General features: G+C 44.0%; 1 protein-coding gene across 1 annotated transcript in view; it reads left to right on the forward strand.

The window, feature by feature from the left end:
- The first annotated feature begins 227 nt into the window (after nucleotides 1–227).
- The window catches only part of TSPAN18 (tetraspanin 18), a 23772-nt gene continuing 2700 nt past the window's right edge, over nucleotides 228–21299 (forward strand). The window contains exons 1-6 of the mRNA XM_009572427.1: nucleotides 228–302; nucleotides 5986–6077; nucleotides 6864–7058; nucleotides 12699–12773; nucleotides 18718–18816; nucleotides 20111–20290. Of these exons, the coding sequence (XP_009570722.1) occupies nucleotides 6015–6077; nucleotides 6864–7058; nucleotides 12699–12773; nucleotides 18718–18816; nucleotides 20111–20290 (612 nt within the window). The 5' untranslated portion in view covers nucleotides 228–302; nucleotides 5986–6014. The remainder of the gene's footprint in view (nucleotides 303–5985; nucleotides 6078–6863; nucleotides 7059–12698; nucleotides 12774–18717; nucleotides 18817–20110; nucleotides 20291–21299) is intronic.

A 21299-nucleotide genomic window follows, 5' to 3' on the forward strand; every position in this document is an offset into this window, starting at 1 on the left:
ATTTAAAACACCCCAAAGGTTGTTAAAGAGATTCTGAGGAATTGGATCCCTCACTGGGTATTAAAAGCTCTTCATTAGTGCTAATGTACACTAAATTAAGGTGGCAATTAGACTGAGCATATTCATCAGGATGGTGTGTTTTAATAAATTGTGTATTTAACATGATTGCGTTTTATTGACTTCTGCAGTAATTGCATATTTTTCTCTTACAGGACAAGGTTGGCTAGAAAGAGATACATGGGACACACAGACAATTAAAGACTAGAATAGACACTGTGCTTCAAGTCCCAGGATTTGTGAAGGTGAGTCTTGTTTACGGCTCTTTCTTTCTGCATGCCAGATGCTTTCTGTCTATCTCTGTCAAGACTGGTTAGGTGTAGCTATGGTGTGCAGGAGTGGGGTAAGAAATACACAGCTTATCTGCCATCATATCACCTGTGAGGTGTACTGCAGCAAGTTGTCCCTCTTCGGACTCCTAAATAAACTATGTTCTATCTAGAGGAGCAGACTGTGTGGAAATAATATTCTGAGAGGGTTTTCTGGAAGGCACCATCTGTTAGATATGTTCTCTTAGTGGACCCCACCACTTTGGTTTAAAGCAGTTGGATACTGCTTGCAGATAGTGAACACAGAAATTCTCTTGGGAGAGAGGTACTCCGGGAAGGAAGGCAAGCATGCTGAGCCAAGTCTCCATACCTGCGAGCCAAAGGGTGGGCTGCCATGTTGCTGGGGAGAGGACACGATGGAGCAATGCCAGGTTGTGGTGGTCCTTCACCACTGGTGTAGCTTAGAGCTTCAGGGACATTTCTAGTGACATCTCAGCTGGGACAGCCTCTAGAAATTGATGCACTGACATGGAAGAGAATCTGGTCCACATTTTCTAATTCCTTTAAAGGCTGTCTGGCAGTGGTTCTGAGAGCTTGAAACACATCTACTGCTTTTACTTGGTTGCATTGTGCACGAATGTGAAAGTACATGTGAGTTAGCACCATTTGCTCCTCAAGCCGTTGGCTAATATTTTGTAGGAGGTACTGCGGAACTGGTTCTTGGGTTTTAAAGGAAGCAACTGATCAGTTTAGTGGACAAGGTCTTCGTGCATGTTCACGGCAAAGACATATTTATGTGAAAAGAAGATATACACGGACAATGTGATAGAAGAGAAGTGACTGAAAACGTGGTTTGCATGAGGGTTGGACAAGGTGACCTCTAGACATCTCTTCCAATCTTGGTTATTCTGTGATATCAAGTATTTGAGACGGGGAGACTGTGATGAGCCATCAGGCAAGTGCATAGTGTCTGAATTTTATGTAGTGAAATACGAACAGTCTGCAGAGGTATGTTAGCAGTGGGGATTACATGCTTGGAATGGTAGGCAAGGAACATGGTTCACACACTTGTTTTCAGTAGAGGGTAGGAGTGATATGATATGGAAGATGCAAGGATTGAGACTGGTGAAGATAAGGTGTTCCTGAGAGTTCTGATAGACTGGCACATCCGAGGGATGCTCTTGTTCCTTTCGCCGCAAGGTAACTTGGACACACCTTGGACAGCTGTTTTGAAAAATCTTTTCACAAGGAGGGTGGTCAAACATTGGAAGAGGTGCCCAAGGAGACTGGGGAATATCAATCCGTGGAGATATTCCAAACTTAACTAATGTGACCCTGAGCAACCTGCTCTAACTTTGAAGTTGGATCAAACTTTGGAATTGGCTCAGGTTGGAGGCATTTGTACTTAACAACATCCAGCGATCCTGTCCAACCTAAGTTTTTTAGTAATTCCATCTCCAAGGCAAAGGTAACGGAGCAATCGAAGTGAAATCACGGGGTTTCAATCCAGCGTGAAATGGGGGTAGAGGGAAATGTCAGTGGTAGCAAAGAGAAACTTGGAAGCAGTTTTTGGGGGTGTGGTTGAGCAGCTGCCTTTAGATATGTGAAGTTCAAGGTGGCTGCAAGGCGTGCAAAAGCAAATGTCAGAAGGAAGGAAATAAATGGTGGCTGGAGAACAGAAAAATGCATTGCCTTGAAAAACTAGAGTTTATTCCTAACTGATTACAGCAGCTGGGGTATGTTTCCTAGCTATACTGCTGGGGATTTTTAGCATCCCCATCACTTTGCAAGATAAAATTCATACTAGGGCGGGAGAAATGTAGAATAATCTGCCTAAGAAAAAGCTGAACATTTATAGCTACATTTCAGACAAAACCAAATGCATCTCATATGTCTCACAGGTCTGAGATGGGACAAGCCAGGGAAAGCATCTGTCAGCCGCTGTCTTCTGCAGTTCTGGCTGTTAATGTTTGCTTAGCATTAAATGTCTCCTGCAGAGGAGAACTTAATCTGTCACAAATTTGAGGCCTGGAGGAAGGGAGAGAAGATATTTTTAAAAGATAGATTAAGACATATGCGTTCGGTTTTTATCGCACTTGCATCACTGTGTAGTAGGAGTAACTTACAAAATTTGCCTTTTGTGTGTATGGCTTAAAAAGAAAAGTTGAAGGAAAAAGCAGCTCTGTGGGTCAGGATTGTCCTTTCATGTCAGTTGTTTTCTCCATGCAGCCTGTCATCAGGGACTTCAGGTACCTTCAGCTAATTAGTAAGGCAGCGGTTGGCACGAATGGTTTCATAATTACATTATTTGTGAGTAACATTATTTGCATTTTGCTTGCATTGTTTGTAAATAGCATTAGTTATATACTCTTCAAAGTCTAGAGCACTACCTCATATATGAACTAGATGGTAATATATTTCATATATTTCATATATAGGGATATTTCATATACACTGGAGTGCTTGAGCTCTGACATGAAACAGTTTTAAGTGCTACGTTAAGAGGTCAGATCATGCTTTTGGTTGATTTGCCCTGTTATAATCAGTGCAATCACAGGATCCAAATGGCGATCTTGTGTGCTGCTTGGGAATCTGGGTACCCAGCAGAAACTGGAAGGGGTGTGTTATGCTGGTATGTGCGGGTCTCTCCAAGCTCTAAGTTCCAGCACTGAAACAGTTGCTCAGAGCTCTTGTTTCTCAAATCAGATCAGTGGGTTGGCATTTTTTGGAAGTTTGCATTGAGCTCTTGCGATGTGGAAGCTCTGACGTGCTCTGTTCTCGGCTTTGAAAGCCCAGACCTCGCACTGTTGCCACTGACTTCCATTTGCACCTCCTGAGTTGAAGGACTTCGGGATTTGTAAGCCCCACTGGGTGTGTTCCTGGCTCGAAGCACAGCGCAATTAGTAGGGTTGCATTTAGTTGTTGCTTTGCTGTGTGAAGCATGGTGGGTTTAGAAATTACAAATCTGAGCCCAGCACCACTGGGGACAATTCCTTGCCCAGGCAAACAAGGGAGTCCTCACTTGTCAAAGCTGAGGGTTCATGTGTTCGTGCTGCTCCTAGGTTACTGTGACCGCGTGGCCCTGCCAGTGAAGTTTTCAGGACCTGATTGCTCAACGGATTTAGAGTCTCCCTTCCCTGCTCATGCCTAGAAAACATTTTAACTTACTGAGTGGATGCACAGACAGGAGTAATGCAAGGAATGGTAGCTTGGGTTTGTCTTTGAAAGGAAAAGGAGGCCCATATTCAGCTTGTGTAAATCAGAGCGGTTAAAAAAGAAGCAGACCCAGACATGGAAAGTAAAGTAAGGTGGGAATGTGATTTATCAACTCTACAAAGCAGCAAGACAGCGTTAGACTCAGGAGCTGCTGCTTCTTGGACCACAGGCAATGTTTTTCGTGTGGGTGCCTCTGCAGTGAGATGAGTGTGAATGATGTGAAGTGGCACAATACGGCTAAACTGGTTTGCTTTTTATTCCTTTTTTGCCTAAGGCTAAGACATGGATCATGTGGGTGGGTGCTCAAGGCAGCAGGACTTAGAAGTTTCTCAGATAACTTTCAGACTTTGGCTAATATACTGAGATTTAGCCATCCTTTGTTTCATTGGAGCATAACTTTTTTGTGTAGTGATGGGAACATCTGGGTGCCACTAATTGTGGGGCTCTTCCAGTATCCTATCAATTTGTCTGTATTTTCATATCCCTGTCTACAATAGTGTCCAAGCTCATGGGTTAGTGGAGCTGATGGTTCACCTTTCCCATGAAACTGAAGAATTCCCTCCCCAGTTCCTTACACTTCTGGACTTCAAGATCTCCTTTCTCTGTGAGATTTGCAGACATGGCTTTAAACACCGTCAGGAAGCTGTGGGCATCTCCTCCAGGCCCGTGTCAGCGCTCTCCATCTCCTCCAGTCATGGTCTTGGCTTTGAGTTTCTCTGGGCAAGACAGTTGTGTATCAGAGGTATAAGAAAATAAACTTTGTAAAGAGAAATCCTGCCCTCGTTCTCAGGTTCAGATTCAGGTTTGTGTTTCTCCAGAAGCAAGGTGGACTGTAAGACTGGCATTGTGGATCTTCTCAGGATTCCTCACGCTGCTGTCCTGCCCCAGGCACGTGAAAATGCAGAGGGAAAGCAGCTGCATGTCCACATGAGCTTCTGCGTTGCATCATTTTTGTCTCTGCCTGTTTTGTCACTAGGAAGGAACTGATTTGATTTTTAGACCAAGTCACAGAAGTGCAGCAAACACACACCATATGATAAAAATCTGGCTCTTACCTCAAGCAGCCCCTTGCTGGGAGCTCTGCCTGCCATGGGTTTTCTCAGCTCTTTGGCTAAAGCAGAGCAGTTCCCATGGTCACAGAGGGAAGCACCCCGCGAGGCTCTACAGCACTCCCAAGTTTTGTGGATTAATGAAAACAATGAAGAAGTGAAAGAAAGAGTTTTATTTCTGGCCTGGTGAAAACCTTGGATAATTTCTGTTTTTTCTTTTAAGTGAATTGAATGTACTTTGCTAACGTAGCATATCACTGGATGCAGGTCTATTTAGGAAATGGCATTCGCAGTGGAAAAAGGGGAAGAGATGTGTTAAGAAGCATGTGGGCTTTGGGAAGGTTTCTCTAGGGAGCTAAGCAAACTTGTGCCTCTCTGTTTGCATACGTACACATCCATCTGTACACAGTGCCATGACTGCATTATCTTCTGTTTCAGTGGAAGTTTTACTATTTTATGTATTTATTTGTCTGTCCCTCTAGGATACTTGGTGATATAATTGCATATTGGGAGACGCAGTCACTTCATTAAACAGCAAGCAGAAACTTCCTTCCAATGTAGCCTCACCTGGTCAGGATTTATAGCTGCTCTTCCAATAGAAGTACTGTCCTAAGCAGTTTGTTGTCTAATTCAGACATGCAGTTTCAAAACTGGTTAAGATTCCTTAGCATTTTTTCCTGGTCTTAAAAGCTTACCAAACGTTGATCCATGGGCTCTGCCTGCAAAAGACCTGTGCCGGGTGGGGTGGGAGCACCAGGACTTCACTGGCACGGTAATATTTCATGCTGCAGGACAAGCAGGTGTTGTGCCCCAGGCTGAGTAGCTGTGTGAGGACAGCCTCCTCAGCCCCTCCGTGTCCACACACTGCAGTCATTCCCAGCCCAGCTCCTCCAAATGTCTACAAGTTTCCCTGAAAATGTTGTCCATGTTTGTGTGGCATTCATTCTGTAAAGGAAGTTTGTATGGCGCTAGCTGTCCCAAATGCTTGCTTGTGAGTCTTTCAAATGGGCACACCAGCTTCTTCTGGCTCCTGTGTCGATACGACCTTTTTTGACGTGAAGTAGGCAGGTACATTCAGTGCTTTTTAGACTCGACGGGCTTTAGGGACTGGGGGGAAAAAAAAATCTTCATGTGCAGAGGGATGTTTTTTTCCCCAGCATCTCACTCTGCAAGCAAAGCTAGAGTTTTCCACTCTTGCAACCTTCCCCTTCACATCTGCGTTTGCCTTTAGACCTGGAAGAATGCAAAGGGACTTAGCAGCAATCATTATCTCTTACTAGCCTGTGCTATGTTGCCTTGTGCAGGTAAGAAACGAGCTCCTCTGTATAATGAACTCCACAGGATCTTGGGGGAATAAAAAATGAGTATGCTAAGGAAGTGCTGGTGTTTTGCAGGAAGAATTGGATCAAGGATCTTGAAGACCATGGAGGGAGACTGTCTGAGCTGCATGAAATACCTGATGTTTCTTTTCAATTTCTTTATATTTGTAAGTATTTACAATGCACTTTCTCTCCTGAATCCTCCTGTTGCCAGCAGCCGGCTGCTCCCCAGCAGGATGGGCTGTAATTTGGTAAAGTTGCCACGGTACAGAATATCCCTTCATCTTTGCACTAGCAATCACTGCAGGTTTTCCAGCATCCAAAGATGCTCAGACATTCAGCAAGCCAGTGCAGTGGTCGTTGTTGTCTGTCCTTGGCAAAGGAGACCAGAGGGAAAGCTGTAACTAGTGGTGTACGTGGTTTATCCTTGAATGGCAGAAGAAATTGTTTTCTAGTCCTGGGTTCCCTGCTGAGGTTTTCACTAAGAAACAAAGTCATTTCACTAAAAAACAAAGTCATTTTCCTGCCACATGTCAAGTCATTCTTGGTGACCCTGTTGCTCTTGACTTTGACAGGAAGAGTGGGAGCACCCAGCCACCCTGACCCCTATGGTGGGGATGGTTCACATGTGGCCCTTCGCTGGGCTGTCCCCTGCAGATGTGGCAGCAGCTGGAGACTAGGTCTTTCAGCATTAGGGAGGGAGTAAACAGCTGGTGGAGTGACGTGTCAAGGAAGAACGGTGCTTTTGCTGCAAATGGTTCATTTAGTGAGCAAGAGATACTAAAAGCAGCAGTCAGCAGTCACCTGCTCAGTGGAGAATATATGCCACGGAGAAACACAAATTCTCCAAGTGAACACCTTTGACCAAAAGATAGCAATGAATCCAGTTTTTCTGCAGCAGTTGTTTTATGTTGACCTATCTCCCGCTCTCTCCTCTCCTTGTGCGGTGACAGCTGGGAGGAGCGTGCCTGCTGGGAGTTGGGATCTGGGTCATTGTGGATCCCACAGGTTTTCGAGAGATAGTGGCTGCCAACCCTCTGCTCTTCACGGGAGCGTACATCATGCTGGCTATGGGAGCGATGCTCTTTCTGCTGGGTTTCCTCGGCTGCTGCGGTGCCATCCGTGAAAACAAATGCCTCCTGCTTTTTGTAAGTGTCCTTGCATTTTCTATTGGCGTTTTGGTGCTTCCCAAGAATGGGGGTGATTGGATAGATGATGCTGTGATAAGTGTGTCTGTTATTGTAGCCATTATTCTCTTAGGTAATAAATAGGCTTAGGGTACTTTTACACACAGCTAGAAATACAGAGAATTTGCTTTTTCCCTATACCAGATTTGAGCCCAGTGGGTACGGAGTCTGGGAGTGTATTTTGACCTTGTTAAGCTTTGTTTCAAAATGGTCCTATTTGGTTGTTTGGGGTTTTTTTTTTTACTTTTATAAAGTGGCCAAAAGTGGTCCTCTCTTGGCCACCCAAAACTCACTGCTCCACTTGTGGATTCATTCCTCAGTGGTTCACAACAAAGCAAAGGGAACATGTCGAGAAAAGCATCTGTGTAACGGAGCCCCCCATGTCGCCAGAAATGGGCAGCTCAGAACTGCATGGTGGCTTATCATTGCAGCTCTCAATAGCTGGTCACTCCCTTATCCAGCCTACTCTGCTCCTAATATGAACCAGACTTGTTATCTTAGGGCAAATTTGCCCCTGAATGATAGGGTTAAATTTCAGCCCGTGTGGTCATCAAGTACTATTTACAAGAGCTAGCCTCTAAAATAAGTCACTTTTGCCCTCCGCTGTAAGTTCTGATACTGCAGGGTTTCCAGCCATTATCTCTTACTGGAAGGCATTACCAGTTATGTATTGAAAGATAAAGATCATTAGTTTTATTTTTCATTTTTGTCAAACGTGACCTTTTGTTTCTCCCTCTGGGTCTCTTGGGGCTTTGGGGTTGGTTTTTTTTTTTTTCTTTAAAACTTGATCTTTCAGTCTTTTGTTATGATTCTATCTTGCACAGCTGCTTCATGGTGCAAAAGAAGCTCGTCTCTAACTTTAAACAGACCAGGAAAGTCCTCTTTCTTGAATGCAAAACCATTTTTTCCTAGAGATGAGCGTGGCTTCACTGAGATAAATTCTCTCTGGCACTTGGCTCACCCACCCCTTGAATTCTAACCTGCAAATGCGAGCTCTTTTCTGGAAGCCATTGTGGGTTTGATTTCTAGTGACTCATCTCAGAAGTAAATCAGAAAACCACGTATCACCTGTGAAGTCATGGAGATCTGCCCAGAGGAACCTAATAAAATGCAAAGGATCAGGCCCAATGCGCCAGAGGTTACTTCAAAGCCTGTCCCTGTCAGATTGAGAAACTAAAAGTTATGTTTGATGAGAAGTACTGGTTGTAAGTGAATGGGAGAGTAATAGTTTAATTTGGACCGTGTCTGCTGCATACAGACTGGGGACCTGGCTGGAGGGAGGGAGCTCTGGGCCATGCTCTTTCCTGATTTAACATCACAGAGTTACGTCACGGTTTGAATGTTCCTCCCGGTGTTTTAGTTGTACTCCAGTGCACTCAATTTTGTGGTTATTACTTTTCTGACTCTTAGAGAGAGTTCTGAGCCCTTCTGCTTTATTTATTTACTTTTATTATTATTAGTTTGTTTTATACTTGGAATGTGAGAAACATATGGGCTGGAAGTAATGCCCTAGACTAGGAAAAACTCTAAAAGTAATTACTGGATGAGGAATTAGTGTTCCACTTCGATCAGCTCTTCCAGAGCTTCTGGTATCAAACTCAACTCTGTTAAAGAACCTGCCATCTCACGTCCAACAGCAATGAAGCACTTGGACGAGAATGTGTGCTGATACCAAGTGAGAAGAGATATGTTGCTAATTTCTGCTTTTTTGGGGGCCATACCGGCTGATGTTAAAATGCATAAAACATCTGTGAAACCAGAATTCTGATGAGAATAAGTTTTAGATGTTGAAAAGGCAAACCATTCATAAGCATATGCCAGAGAGACTGGGAATACCTTGCAAAACGGAGGGTGTTAGGCTTCAGGGAGGTGGTACTTGGAGGGAAGTTGCTAGATCAAATCAAGTCCACTTACAAAGTTGTTAAAGAAATGATGAGCCAGAGAGCTACTTGAATGAGATTTCACAGTGATGCATAATGTATATATCTGAAGCTTTTAGTCCAAATGTAAACAGAAGATAGAAGGGGCAAGACATGCACAAATGCATGTTCTCTAGGTTCTGGCTTCTCTGTTTGCAAGGGCTTTTATTTTTCATTCAGCTGCTTGTCTTTTGGTACAAAACCATCGCTGTGGAACCTAACACGTTGCATTAAGCACAAGGCTGTGAAGTGTTTCTAGATTTCCCAGCATTTGGACTTGGCTCACAAAAAGCAACAAACATTGGCCTGCAAATCAGACATTGAATAACTTCTGGATTGTCCCAAAGACCCTCTGACTGCAAAAGAACACCATGAAAATCAGAATCCAAAGTGCTGTTGAGCATACAACATTGCACCACAGGACGGAATTCAGCTTTGCAGCAAGAACAGTCCGTGTTAGCTTCATTTGGCTTAGTTTTGAGTGCGGACGACCTATTTTGCACTCTTGTAAAATGGATACAGTGGCCCCTGAAACTTTTCAGCATGAAAATATGGGTCCTTTGGGTTAAAGGCAGTTGCTGCTCTTTTTGGAACAGCATTGCTGAAACTGGAACGGTGGATGAGTTGTGAAAAAGAAACATGAAACATTGGTTTGTGGAAACTTCTGATAAACCATCACCAGGAGCTGAGGCAGGATTTTTGACCAGCGTGCGAGACCCTGCTCCTCAGGATGTTCACCTTGGATTTGGGGGGTACCCGTGTTCAAGTGTTGGGTCTCAAGCATGAATTTGAGTGTGAGGCTGCTGTGTCCCATGCATTAACCAGTTGGTTGTTTAGTGCTCTCATATATCAGTAATGAATTTAATTTTGGGAGGCAAAACATAATAAGCAGATTCTGACTCTCCTTAAAATGCAGAATGAGGGCAAGTTCTGAAACACTGATGATTCATCTTCTTTTTCTCATCAGCCCTAATGGCTGCTCGTGTTTTTTCTACAGTAACCATTACAAATCTGTAATGCAGACTGCACAATATAAGTGTAAATCAGTTTGGGAATGATAATGAAGCTTATCAGAGATAATCTCGGAATGGCTGTTTCCACTTCTGCACAGACCTGTGCTGGAGCTTGGGTGAACATGTGTCTCCCAGTAATCAGTAAATGAAATGCAATTAGCAGGGTGATGGGATTAATCACTTGATCACCACCTTAGACCTCTTAGTGACTTTGCTGAGATCCCTTGATGGATGATGATGTGAATTTGCAAAGCATCGTTCTTCTGCATGCATTTGCAAAGCATTCTCATCACTTGTTCTTTGCCCTCCTGTGGTGAAATTAAAAACAAAAAGTCTCTGAGCAGGAAAAAAAGAAGCTACACAGAAAACTCCAGCAGTAAGAATAAATTATAGAGTTAACTAGTTCAGCAAAATCAAGCAACAGCATTCTGTTAGCAACCAAAGTCCTACTCATCTGACTCTTCTTGTCTTGTCATTTGAGCCCAGGCTCCATTTCTTTTGTTTCCACTGCAGAAGCAGGAAGACAAATGGGACAGGGTGGTGCGTGCACTTTTCCAGTGGGGAAAAATCACTTACAGCTCTGATAATTGACAACATTTTGCCCATTCCAAGCAGGTAGTTTGAATTCCCTCCATTACCGAAATGCACGGTGCACAGCATTTCAGACACTGTTTATAAATCATTGCTTGGGGATCACAATAGTACTTCTGGCCCCATCTGCCTGCCTTCTGTTTCAGAAAGACCTTCAATAACCTTCTCACACAAAAAAAAACCATCCTGACTTCTCTTGTATTTATTTCTACTTGTTGCTTCCACCACCTTCGTTGGTAACATGTACCACATGTTTATTATCCTCCATGTGATGCGGTCTTACTGGGTTCTCCTTTCACTCCTGTTTTTTCTCACATGGTGCCAAAATCTGAGTTCATTTCTAAACATTCACTCAGTTTTGTAAAATCGTCTTTTGAGTCTGTGGGCTAATTCTTGGGATCCTTGAATTTTAGAAGGGCTGACTCTCAAATGGTGATTTCTCTTTATGGCTACAAGAACATAAAAAATGTCCATCTAGTTCAGACTTATGGTTCCTCAAGCCCACTGTTTTATCTCCAAGAATGGAAATAAATGTGATTTCGGGGGAGGGTGTGAGCCTAGCCGCTTTCTGCTCTATTCCCACAGGAGTTCCTCAGCACCAACATTTGTTGTTTTAAGGATGTTAGAGGGCACATCCCTGCCTGTTCCTTTTACTGTTTGTTATGGACTGAAGCAGCATCAAACTAGCATGCGGCGTCAATGTAACCGAGAATTGGTCCCAAAGACAGGCTGAGTCCTGAGCTCTTTGATGTCAGCGAGTGCTTTCCTGCCCTCAGAGATTTGTTCTCTTCAACACTCTTTTCCTCTCTACTTGAGTTTTACCTCTAGCTGTGTACCAGTTTTCTGTGCCGCCCCCGGGCAGGAGGGTCTGAGGTGGAAGCCCGCAGGAGTCCCGGCGCTCATCCCGGGCAGGAAATGCTCCACAATACCGGCGCACTCGGGGTGGACGAGGTCCCGGGGACAGCACCCTCGCAGCAAGACGTCGGTGTCTCTGGGGATGAGACCTCTTAAGTGCATCTGATTTACTTCTGTGGGGTGGGTGGTGAAGGCCCGGTGAATCTCTCAGGCTTGATAACATGACAGAAACAAGATGCCTTTTGTAAGACTGACAACCAGACTTTTAGACCGAAGCAGCAGAAGGTTGCAAGGGCAACAGGATGAAAATACAGTTCCAGCTTAAACTGAACAACCACCTCTCTATTTGCTTTTATTTCTCGTCCCTAGAATTACGATGACATAAGTGTAATGGTTTTACTTCAAACTGGATGCCTGTTTCTCTTTTGCTACCACTCAGTCTGCTGGCTATTGCCTTCTGTCAGGTCTGCAGTGTGCCCTTAATTTAAGGATATGAATATGCACACTTTGGACACTATACAAGACATGGATGATACTTGCATAATCAAATTAAAATTATGATGGTGTGTTATCAGCTTTCTGTAAAGGTTCTGCATGGTTAATACTTAACTCAGAGCAACCCCATTGTGTGGAGGGAGATACTAACCAAAGCTAATGTTGTGTGAAATGCAGAATACTCTGAAAAGAGTCCATTTTTGATCATAGGTGTAAATATTTGAGTATATGTCCCGCTGCCTCCTTCCATACAAAATGAGCCATAATCGTATTACAGTAAAATTATGTTGTTTACGTTGTGATGAGAGTCTATGTGCATATGTAGATGTATGCAAGTGATGCATACACCTGTGTCAGGACAGTTTAACCCTGTACGAGCATCTGTGCAATCATAAAGCTTTTTCCTTCAAAGTAGGCTTTACTGTTTTAACCTGGTGCAGATTCATCAGCAGATGCTATGGGTCCTGTAGCCTTATTCCCGTTTACCCATTAGAACCAGGCAAAAGCGTTGCAAGCTCCCATGTCTTGTGACATGGTCAGAGAGGGGCTGTGTCTGCTCCAGGTTACTGTCTCATAGGGTTTTTTTAATTGTCAGGAAAAAAAAGATCCCTCGGTTATTTTTTTCCATCTCTTTGGTGACTAGCAAAACCCTGTGTTGCTACTGCCTATTGCATGCACCTAACGGTATGTCTATGGTTTTTTTTATTTTTGCATCTTCTCTCTTCCAGTTCTTCATGTTTATTTTGTTAATCTTCCTGGCGGAGCTTTCAGCTGCAATCCTGGCTTTTATCTTCAGAGAAAATGTAAGTATCCGATGGTGGGCAAATTCTGAACCCCAGTGGGATTGTACCCAGCTGGAGCACGGTGTTAGATGGTGGCTGATTCGTTTGTAGAGCGACTGTTTGTTTCAAATACCAACAAACCTGCTTCATTACTACCCTCAGTCTGCAGAACTGCCCGCAAGCAGTGAAGGCGAACGAACCTGGTGTGTGCAGGGTGGATGGTTTATGTACACAGGAGATAAACACGTAAATCCTGAAGGACTACTTAAATCCTGAAGTTTTTAGAGTCCTCCTAATTCTTTTGCAGCCAAACCATCTGCACATTCCATCAGAGGGAAGTTTTATAATAGTCACACTAAGGTTAAAAGCAACTCTTTTCTTTTTTCAATATAGCATGTGTTTAATATTAATATTAATAGTGAAACCTCCTGTTTTCCCAACAGAGCCAATGCTTGCTCTGCAGTGCAAAAACTCTCTTGTGCATCTTCTAACCATATTCCTTCTTGAATTTTCATGTTCTGGTGCTCACCAGATTCCTCTCAACGCTGCTTGTAAGAGATCCCTCCTGACCTGCTGCTTGCAAGAGATCCCTCCTGACCTGCCCAAAGCAAGTCTCCCCATGCCCCATTTTGAGTCCCGTCAATGGATCCCTTGCATGTTGCCCTGCTTACAAGTTTCTGATCCTTCTCTCCACAGCTTCATATGATGTAGCCTTTCTCTACTCTGCTGCTATGCATATTATTATATGGCCACCATCCCTCCCCTACGCTAGTAGTAAGCTTTTACTACACTAGTAGAAAGCACAGTCTCATTTGTTTCTCTAACCAGCAAACGTTTGTGCATTTTTTCATGTTCCCACATGTGCAAAGAAAAGCCTGACTGAACTAGGTCCATGCTTCTCAAGTCAGCCCATCTTTGAAATATGACTCTTAGTGATGGCTGTGAAAAAACATTGGCCAGTAGAGGTGGTCGCTAGTGACTGTTATATTAATTTGGTTTATTTGGCCTCTGCCAGTAGCAAGAGAACATATAGCATGTTCCCGGTACTGAACGTGACAGAAACGTGGCATGAGCATAGAAGGGCCATGTATAATGAGGATTTTCTTGAGCCACAACATACTTCTAATTTTATTCATATAAAAAGATTTTGATAAGCAAAGAATCAAGACTTAGGAAGCAAGACAGTGTGGTCTTTGTTTGGGGGAAGGTAGTGAGATTTTTTTTCCCTTTATAAGCTGGTGGTCTTTTGTCTTTGCCTCAGATCTGAAGGTAGTGGGGAAGGGACGGCACTCTGCACACAGAGTGGGTGCCCCATTCCAGCCTAGGCTTTGAGACCATGCCCTCATGGGAACAGTTCCCACTCCATAAAGAGGTTGCAGCATGGGGATTCTGGTGTGTTCTGGTCATTACAGCTCTGCTGTTAGGAGTTTTTAGAGAATTCCTTTGGTTCAGCACAAGCAGCAGACCGCACACGTAGAAACTGCCCTGCAGACCCAGGTACAGGCTTCACGACGGGGAGAGAACGCAGTCCCTGGTGAGCAAGGGCTGGGCGAGCAGCCGGCAGCTGACTGCTCCCACCTTCCCTGTGGGAAACTGGTAAAAGGTACAAGAAAGTAGCCAGGCTCGCCGCGAGTCCTGCATGTGGGGTGACCGCAGGGCTGGCTCTGTCCTCTTCCCTCAGTCACGAGGAGCCTGCTCGTGTCTTGGTTCTGGGCAAAGCATCGGTACCTTCCACTCCCATGGAAGCCGTGGGACATGTGAGGATACGTTACCTTGCAAGATAAGGTCACGGTGGTTATTCTAGACTTCTGTGGCATCTGGTGGTATTTTGTGAGATAAAACTTGAAGGGGAACAAACTTCGATCTTTCTTGAGCTTGTCTCCTTGTTTGTATCACCAGCTTCCCACTCTGTCAGAATGACTGACAGGAAGGGCTTAAATGGGAAGGAATGAAGAACGTCAGATCCCAACATAGCTGGAGATGGCTCTATGCAGAAGTAAAACTCAGTCTGCAAATTCTTGTGGTTTGTTCTCTCCTCAGGTTTCTTCTGAAAAAAAGCCCCATGTTTTGCTTTTGCCTTATATTTTGGTGGTAGCTCCTCTGGCTTGGTAACTACTTGTGGCTAATTTTGCTGTCATCTTTGGGTTGGGGTGAGGCTAGATGGCTGGACAGGACGTCCGAGGGGACAGAGTGGTCTTTCAGTGACCCCATGTCGGGAAGAATTCTTCACAGTAGCAATTTAAGGTCAGGTTCAGATATGCTTTTCTCTTCCCTGCGAAACGAGTTACTTTCAAGGCGTGTGGTGGTAAATGCACATTTAGGCAACTAATTTCTTGGAAGCTTACCAAGTGGGTTCCGATGATGGTCATTGCACCAGTCCATATGGCTGTGGCCTCACTGGGTGCATAAAATGAGACAAAAGAGAAAGATACGCTCCATCTGTTTGCTTACCAGATAATGTTCAGTGCAGCTTTCTCTTGTATAGTGTTTTACATCCCAACTAGCTCCCAAACGCTCAACAGAGTTAAATTATTAATAGCTGAGGGAGTTAAAGAAATTAAGAGACAAAAATAAGGGAGAAAAGAGATGTTTTCTGCTGAGATTTGACATGAGAGGAAAACCCAGTGAAGCAGAGCGTGGTGGTGGGGTTAGTGAATGTGGTATTAGCGATGGTGAGCTCTGCGATCTGCAAGTCCAGTTGCCCTCCCAGAGAACTGCTTAAAAGCAATCTCTGAAGAGGAAGGCTGTTGTTAATCAGCTATGGGAGTACCAGAGTTTCTCTTTCTTTGTAAAGGAGGTTTTGGAGGGCGGAGAATCCTTTTTCGTCTAGAAGACCCCCCCATAAAATAATGTCTTCCATGAACAATAGAGAGAGGCTGTGAAAGAGCAATTTGACTTATGGACAGGAATTGCTTTTTATATGCTATTCAGAGGTCTGGATGGGAAAAACCCTGGAGGGATATTTGACTCTTTTTTCTTAGTGAATTGTCTTAGCAAGCAAGAAGGCGGGATGGTCGGAACAGATGAGTTCAGTGGCAGGGCTCTGGACAGAGTCAGCATGTTTGGATTTTTAGCCCCAGTTCTGATGCTTAATAGACAAATCACTTTGCTTCCTGACACCTCTGTTTCCTCAGACATAAGGCAAAAACTAAAGAACATGAACCATCCATCCCTCAGTTGAGCAGCTGGAGGTCTCTTGGATGGAAGGCAGTGTGGAAGTGAGAAGTGCAGCACTGGTGACTGTGCCTACAATACAAGCACTGCACTGTGTCAGAAACATTGGGATGCTCCAGGCAGATGCAGATGGACAGGAGTGTGTCCTGTTTCCCAAGCAGGCACCATGAAGCCAGCTTCTTGCACAGCATTCAGTATTCTTGGACACAGCGCTGCGTGAGAAGGCTGTGACCTTCCTGGCCAGTGCTGGCATACCTGTGTTGTGCGGAAATGCCCTCTTTCATAAATCCCCTTCATCTGGCTGCAGCAATCCCAGCCGAGCTATTTTTTGAACCAGTGTGACAAAACAGTCCCACTTCATTCACTGGCATGTAAATGTACGCATGCATGTGCTTCTTTGTATTGGAGATGTTTCCCCCCCAGAACAGCTAGAAAAAACCACAGCTGATCAGCTCTTTATTGTTCATGACCGTGGCTGATATAACTATGTTGTCAAAAGTGTGTGCGAAGATCTAGTTTTGTTAGTAGGTCCTTTGCTCCCTTCTGAATAGTTCTTGCCAAGGTAGTCCAATGTGCACAGACCGCATCAGTGCCGTCGGCTTCAGGGGGAGGGGGGCCGTGGGCATGTGAGTAGGACTGTCTTGCTGACTTTTACCCTCCTTTGTCAGCAATTTTTTAAAAGAAGAAAGATGCTTCTGCTGATGGACTTTTTTTTTTTTTTTTTTTTTTTACATTTTTCTGAACTTTAGATGCTCAGGACAAGCAGTTTAAGAGCAACAAAATGGAATCAGTTATTTTCCTGGCAAACTTACCCTTTCAGCACTAGGCTTTGTTTTAGGCCAAGTCTCGTAAAAATTGCACACAAACTCTGAACAATTTCCTCTGGGGTTGCTGCTGTCAAAATAAAGGTTTCGTTTTATATTTAAATGACTCTTTTGTTTTAGACCCCGCCAAAGGCAGCCGGCTGGGATTATTACCAACGGTAATATCAGCTTCAAAGTCCGTGCTTCAGAAACAGACAAGCATCAAAAAAAGTGCTGCTGTCTCTGCAGGGTAGGATGCTGCGTGGGTAAAGTACACAGAGAAAGGGAAGGAAAGGAGAACACTGATGATATGTTTCAGCATCTTCTAACCTGACCTTCCCTCAGTGTGCCAAAGTCCCAAAGGAAAATGCCAGTCCTCTCTGATCCTCTGGTATTTTAATATTCAAAAGCAAAAAATGGGTTAATCTCTATCTCATAAAAGTGATTTAGGAACTTAGCAGCATATCTTATTAAAAGGTAGTGAGATTGGGCTACCTGTATCATTCAAGTCTTTGTGACAAAATTTTACCCAGTACTGTTTAGTCATTAAATTTGGCGTTTGTATTTGTAAAAGAGAAGTAAGTATTAAGTGGTATTTGGGGTCTTCTAAAGAGTCACCACAGCCTTCTCTTTTTTTTCCTTAAATTTTGTGATAGAATTGCAAAGGAAACAATTAATTTGGGGCTTGTGCTTTTGTGCCCACACATACATCTCACACATATGTATGCGCGGTATTTCATGTTGTATATCAAGAACCTGAAACCAACTCCTAGCAGTATACATTACTGCATCTGCAGTGCTGTATGAACAACAGAAGGAAAAAAAAGGGTCTTTTTCAGGCAGCTTAATTTCTGATCTTGCCAATACGCGACACTGGAGCAGTGCTGTATCCAGCTGAGTCCAACCCCCTTCACTGAGGCTTTGCAGTGGCAGAGAGATTTTGCCTGTGTGGATCACAAATCACAAGGTATTTTACAGAAGGGAGCACGCAAGTCAAGACCTACTGGGAACCTACAAAAGGGATTCCTTGAAGTTTTCATTCTGAAGCGATAGAAAGGCAGAAAGATTGAATTGGAGTATTCGGTTTAAGATGACTTTCAAGTTTGTATATTTACTGGTCCTCCAGAGAGTGATCCTAAGTGAATGTAATTTCAAGGTGTCTAACACTCTGAAGAGACTCTGAGCAGAAATGTTGGTTCAGTTTTTCTGTTTTACTGTAAATGTAAACAGGAGTAAATGAAATTCCATTCGGTTTTATTGTTGACCTTAGGAAAAATTGTTTAAATTATCTAAACACTGGAAATATAAAGAGGATTTTTTTCTTCATGTGTGCGGGTCAGTTTAGATAATCTAAAGCATTGTCAGGGAAATGGTCTTTTTTGCTGATTTGTAAGTTGACTTGAACATTTCATATTCATTACATGTTTTTTTATTCCCTTTTCATTCCCATAAAGTTTGGTGTTACAGCTTGATTCTGCTTTCTCACACATGGAAGTAAATTCAGAGCAGTTGCCCTGTCATTAGTAGGAAGTTAACTGGTTTAAAATGAAAAGTGAGGGGAAAATCATGCTTTGATTACAGACCTCATGAAGTGTAGTAAGTTAAGATACTATTTGCGTGTGGGTTTGAAGATATTTCTAAAATCTGTTTTAGTCCTGTTTCAACTTAGGAAACACTTTCAAATACCACTGAATATTTAAAAAACCAACCAACCTTTAAATGCAAACGTTAGCTTACACGTATAGATATAATTCAATCCCTGGTTTTTAATGAGCAACAGTTTTATTGAACAAGTACTGTTCACCCTGGATATAGTTATGGTTCAGCCAGTGGCTTTCCCCATGTTTCTCCTCTGAGGTTTGCAAAAAAAAGAACAAAACCAAAACAACCAAACAACCCCCAGCATTCAGAAAAGAGAGCTTTGGGAAGTGCTTGGGAAAGAGGTGTTGGCAATAACCTTTGCATTTCCGCCTGTCTCTGCATTTCAGCTGACCAGAGAGTTTTTCACCAAGGAGCTGAAGAAGCATTACCTGAGGGACAACGACACGGACGTCTTCTCTTCCACCTGGAACTCTGTTATGATCACAGTAAGTCACGCTGTCCCAGTCCCATGCTGCCCGTGGTCAGCAGCCATCGACACGGTGCTGAGCCCGCACCCTCAGCTCGCCTGGGGTCAGCCTGCTTCAACCGTCCTGTCGGAGATGGTGGGAGGGAGATGAGAATTCGGCTGGCAGCCGGTCTTTCTCAAAGCAAGCTGCCGTCGGTCCTGAGAGAGACGCTCCTTGGTGACCGAGTCAGCCTTTGTGGTTTGCCAAAGCCTGAGGCATTTGACCTGACTGGGTACCCCCAGCTTTCAAACAGTGGGCACAGAAAGCCGTGGAGCTGTCTGCAACTGAATATCACTGCCTTTACCCTTGCCCTTTCACCTTGCAGACTACTTCAAAACTGTTCGCAGCCAACAGCAGCCCAAACTGGTGTTACCTCATGGCTTTTTGTTTGCTCTTGTGAAATGAGTTGGTAAGCAGCAGGTTAGGCAGGAGTATGCCCGATGGTATCTTTTCAGTATAGAAATGTTAGCCATCAAAATTGACTTTGTTATTACAGTGCTAATCAGGCAGGTTACAGATCGACTGTGTCATTGGAATTGCAGTTGCTCTTACCTACTACAAGAAGTTTTGTGCGCGTGTGTGTGTGTACACATGGGAACGTAGTGCTCGGTACAGCCCATGGTGTATCTCTGCCGGAGTGAGGAGTAGGATGTCAGGCTCTGCAGATGAAAAGTCAATTTTAATCTTAAAAGGAAAAGATGATTGCTGCCCTTCATGCTGATTCAGGACTTTAATAAAAACGTTTCCTTTTGCTGACTGAAAGGAGACAGAGTCAGAGTATGACTTGAATCCTTAAAAAGGACCTGACTTGAATCCTTAAAAAGGACCTGACTTGAATCCTAAAAAGGGACCTTACTTGAATCACCTAGCAGTGCCTTTGAGCAGCAACAATCCTGGCCATTAGCTATGGGGAGAATGGGTGGTTGGGAGCCTGGATTGTACTGCTGGCTCCCTCACAGCCTTGCTGGGTGATCTCAAGCAAGTCATTTTGGATGTGCTCCAAAGCCCTGTGTAGTTTGTGGCAATATTCCCAGGGGTACCTTAGAGTCTACAGTATGACATGGGAACAGTGGGACTTCATAAAAAGGCTTTGATGAAACAGAAGCTCCGAGGTACAAGCACAACCCACTTCTTTGGAGACAACAGTTGTTTTGTCTCTGCTTTGACTGAAGCTTTGATCCCTACAAGAATAGGGCTTTGGTAGATTTCTCGTATCTGCTTTCAGGGCAAAGTGTCAGCTCTGTTTTCCTTTCTTCTCTGTGCCTCTCCCTAGTTTGCCTGCTGTGGAGTGAACGGACCAGAAGATTTTGAAGCTATCCCTCATCTTCCGTACTCCTCTTTGGAAAAGGCGACACCGGAGGCTTGTTGCCAACGAGAGCTCCAGAGCCGGGAAGGGATGTTTGTCAACAAGGAAGCCTGCCTCACAGGCATCGAGAGGTTTCAGAACCGACAGGTAAGGGAAGCCGAACTTCAGGAAAAGGAGTTTCACAGCAGGCAGAGAGATGGCTGGGGTGGTCGTGGGTAGCTAGTGAGGCTGGCAGGTCATGCCATTCTGACTGTGGCTCACATCCTAATTACACTTCTGCTGACAGCTTTTGAAGTCATGGCATATGTCTGGTTTTGAAATCCCCTTTCATTGTGTGCATTGCTAAGTCCATGTTGTGCTATATCAGCAGAAACATGAAGATTTTCCCAAGGGATTGAGAGGTGGGGTGGAAATTTACATCAAGTTCTGTTGTGTTTCTGAAGGTTAGTACTATCTCCGAGAAGTTAATTAGCAAGCCAGCACAGGTCAGCTAGGATGGGATGGAACTGGCTCTTACTGGCTGCGGTAGTGCCTCCGCTTTAGTTCACAAAGACTCCTCATCAACAACGTGCAACCAAGAGATTGTGGGGTTAAACAGCCACGGAAAACCATGTCTGTTTTCTGAGGAAGAGAAGTGTTGGAAAGCTGCATTTCTCTGCTTTTTTACTCTTTACAGTAGAAAAAGGGCATTTCTTTTGCCAGGCCTCTCGACTTGGCAATTTTTCCCAATGCTAGACTGGAACAAGACAATTCAGCATAATGTCATTGACACTGATATTACAGTCATGTTTCCTTACGTTGTCACCAAGATGTGAAGTTTAAGAAACTTTCTAGCAAAGTCCCTGACTGTGTTCACGTCAGCATTAATAAGCCAGCTGAGCTCTGTACTGACCGTATATGTAGCAGCCTCCTTTTCTCTCCAGGCTCTAAGCAGTGGTCTTCTTTCCAGCACTTGATAGCAGATTGTGAAAGAGAGTAAAGGAGCTTGGAAGCAGCGTGTGAGCTGTTCCTTGCCTGGCAGCTGGAAATGGTTGGCAAAGGCACTTTGGGTGAGAGATCGTAGCAGACAGCACCGTACTGCTTCTGCCAGGTCTGATTGCCGTGAATAGATGGGAAAGAGAGAGAGGAAAGAGATGACAAACAGCAGGGAGGGAAA

Source organism: Fulmarus glacialis, unplaced genomic scaffold (assembly GCF_000690835.1).
Source record: "Fulmarus glacialis isolate BGI_N327 unplaced genomic scaffold, ASM69083v1 scaffold8632, whole genome shotgun sequence".
In the NCBI taxonomy this organism is placed as follows: domain Eukaryota; kingdom Metazoa; phylum Chordata; class Aves; order Procellariiformes; family Procellariidae; genus Fulmarus; species Fulmarus glacialis.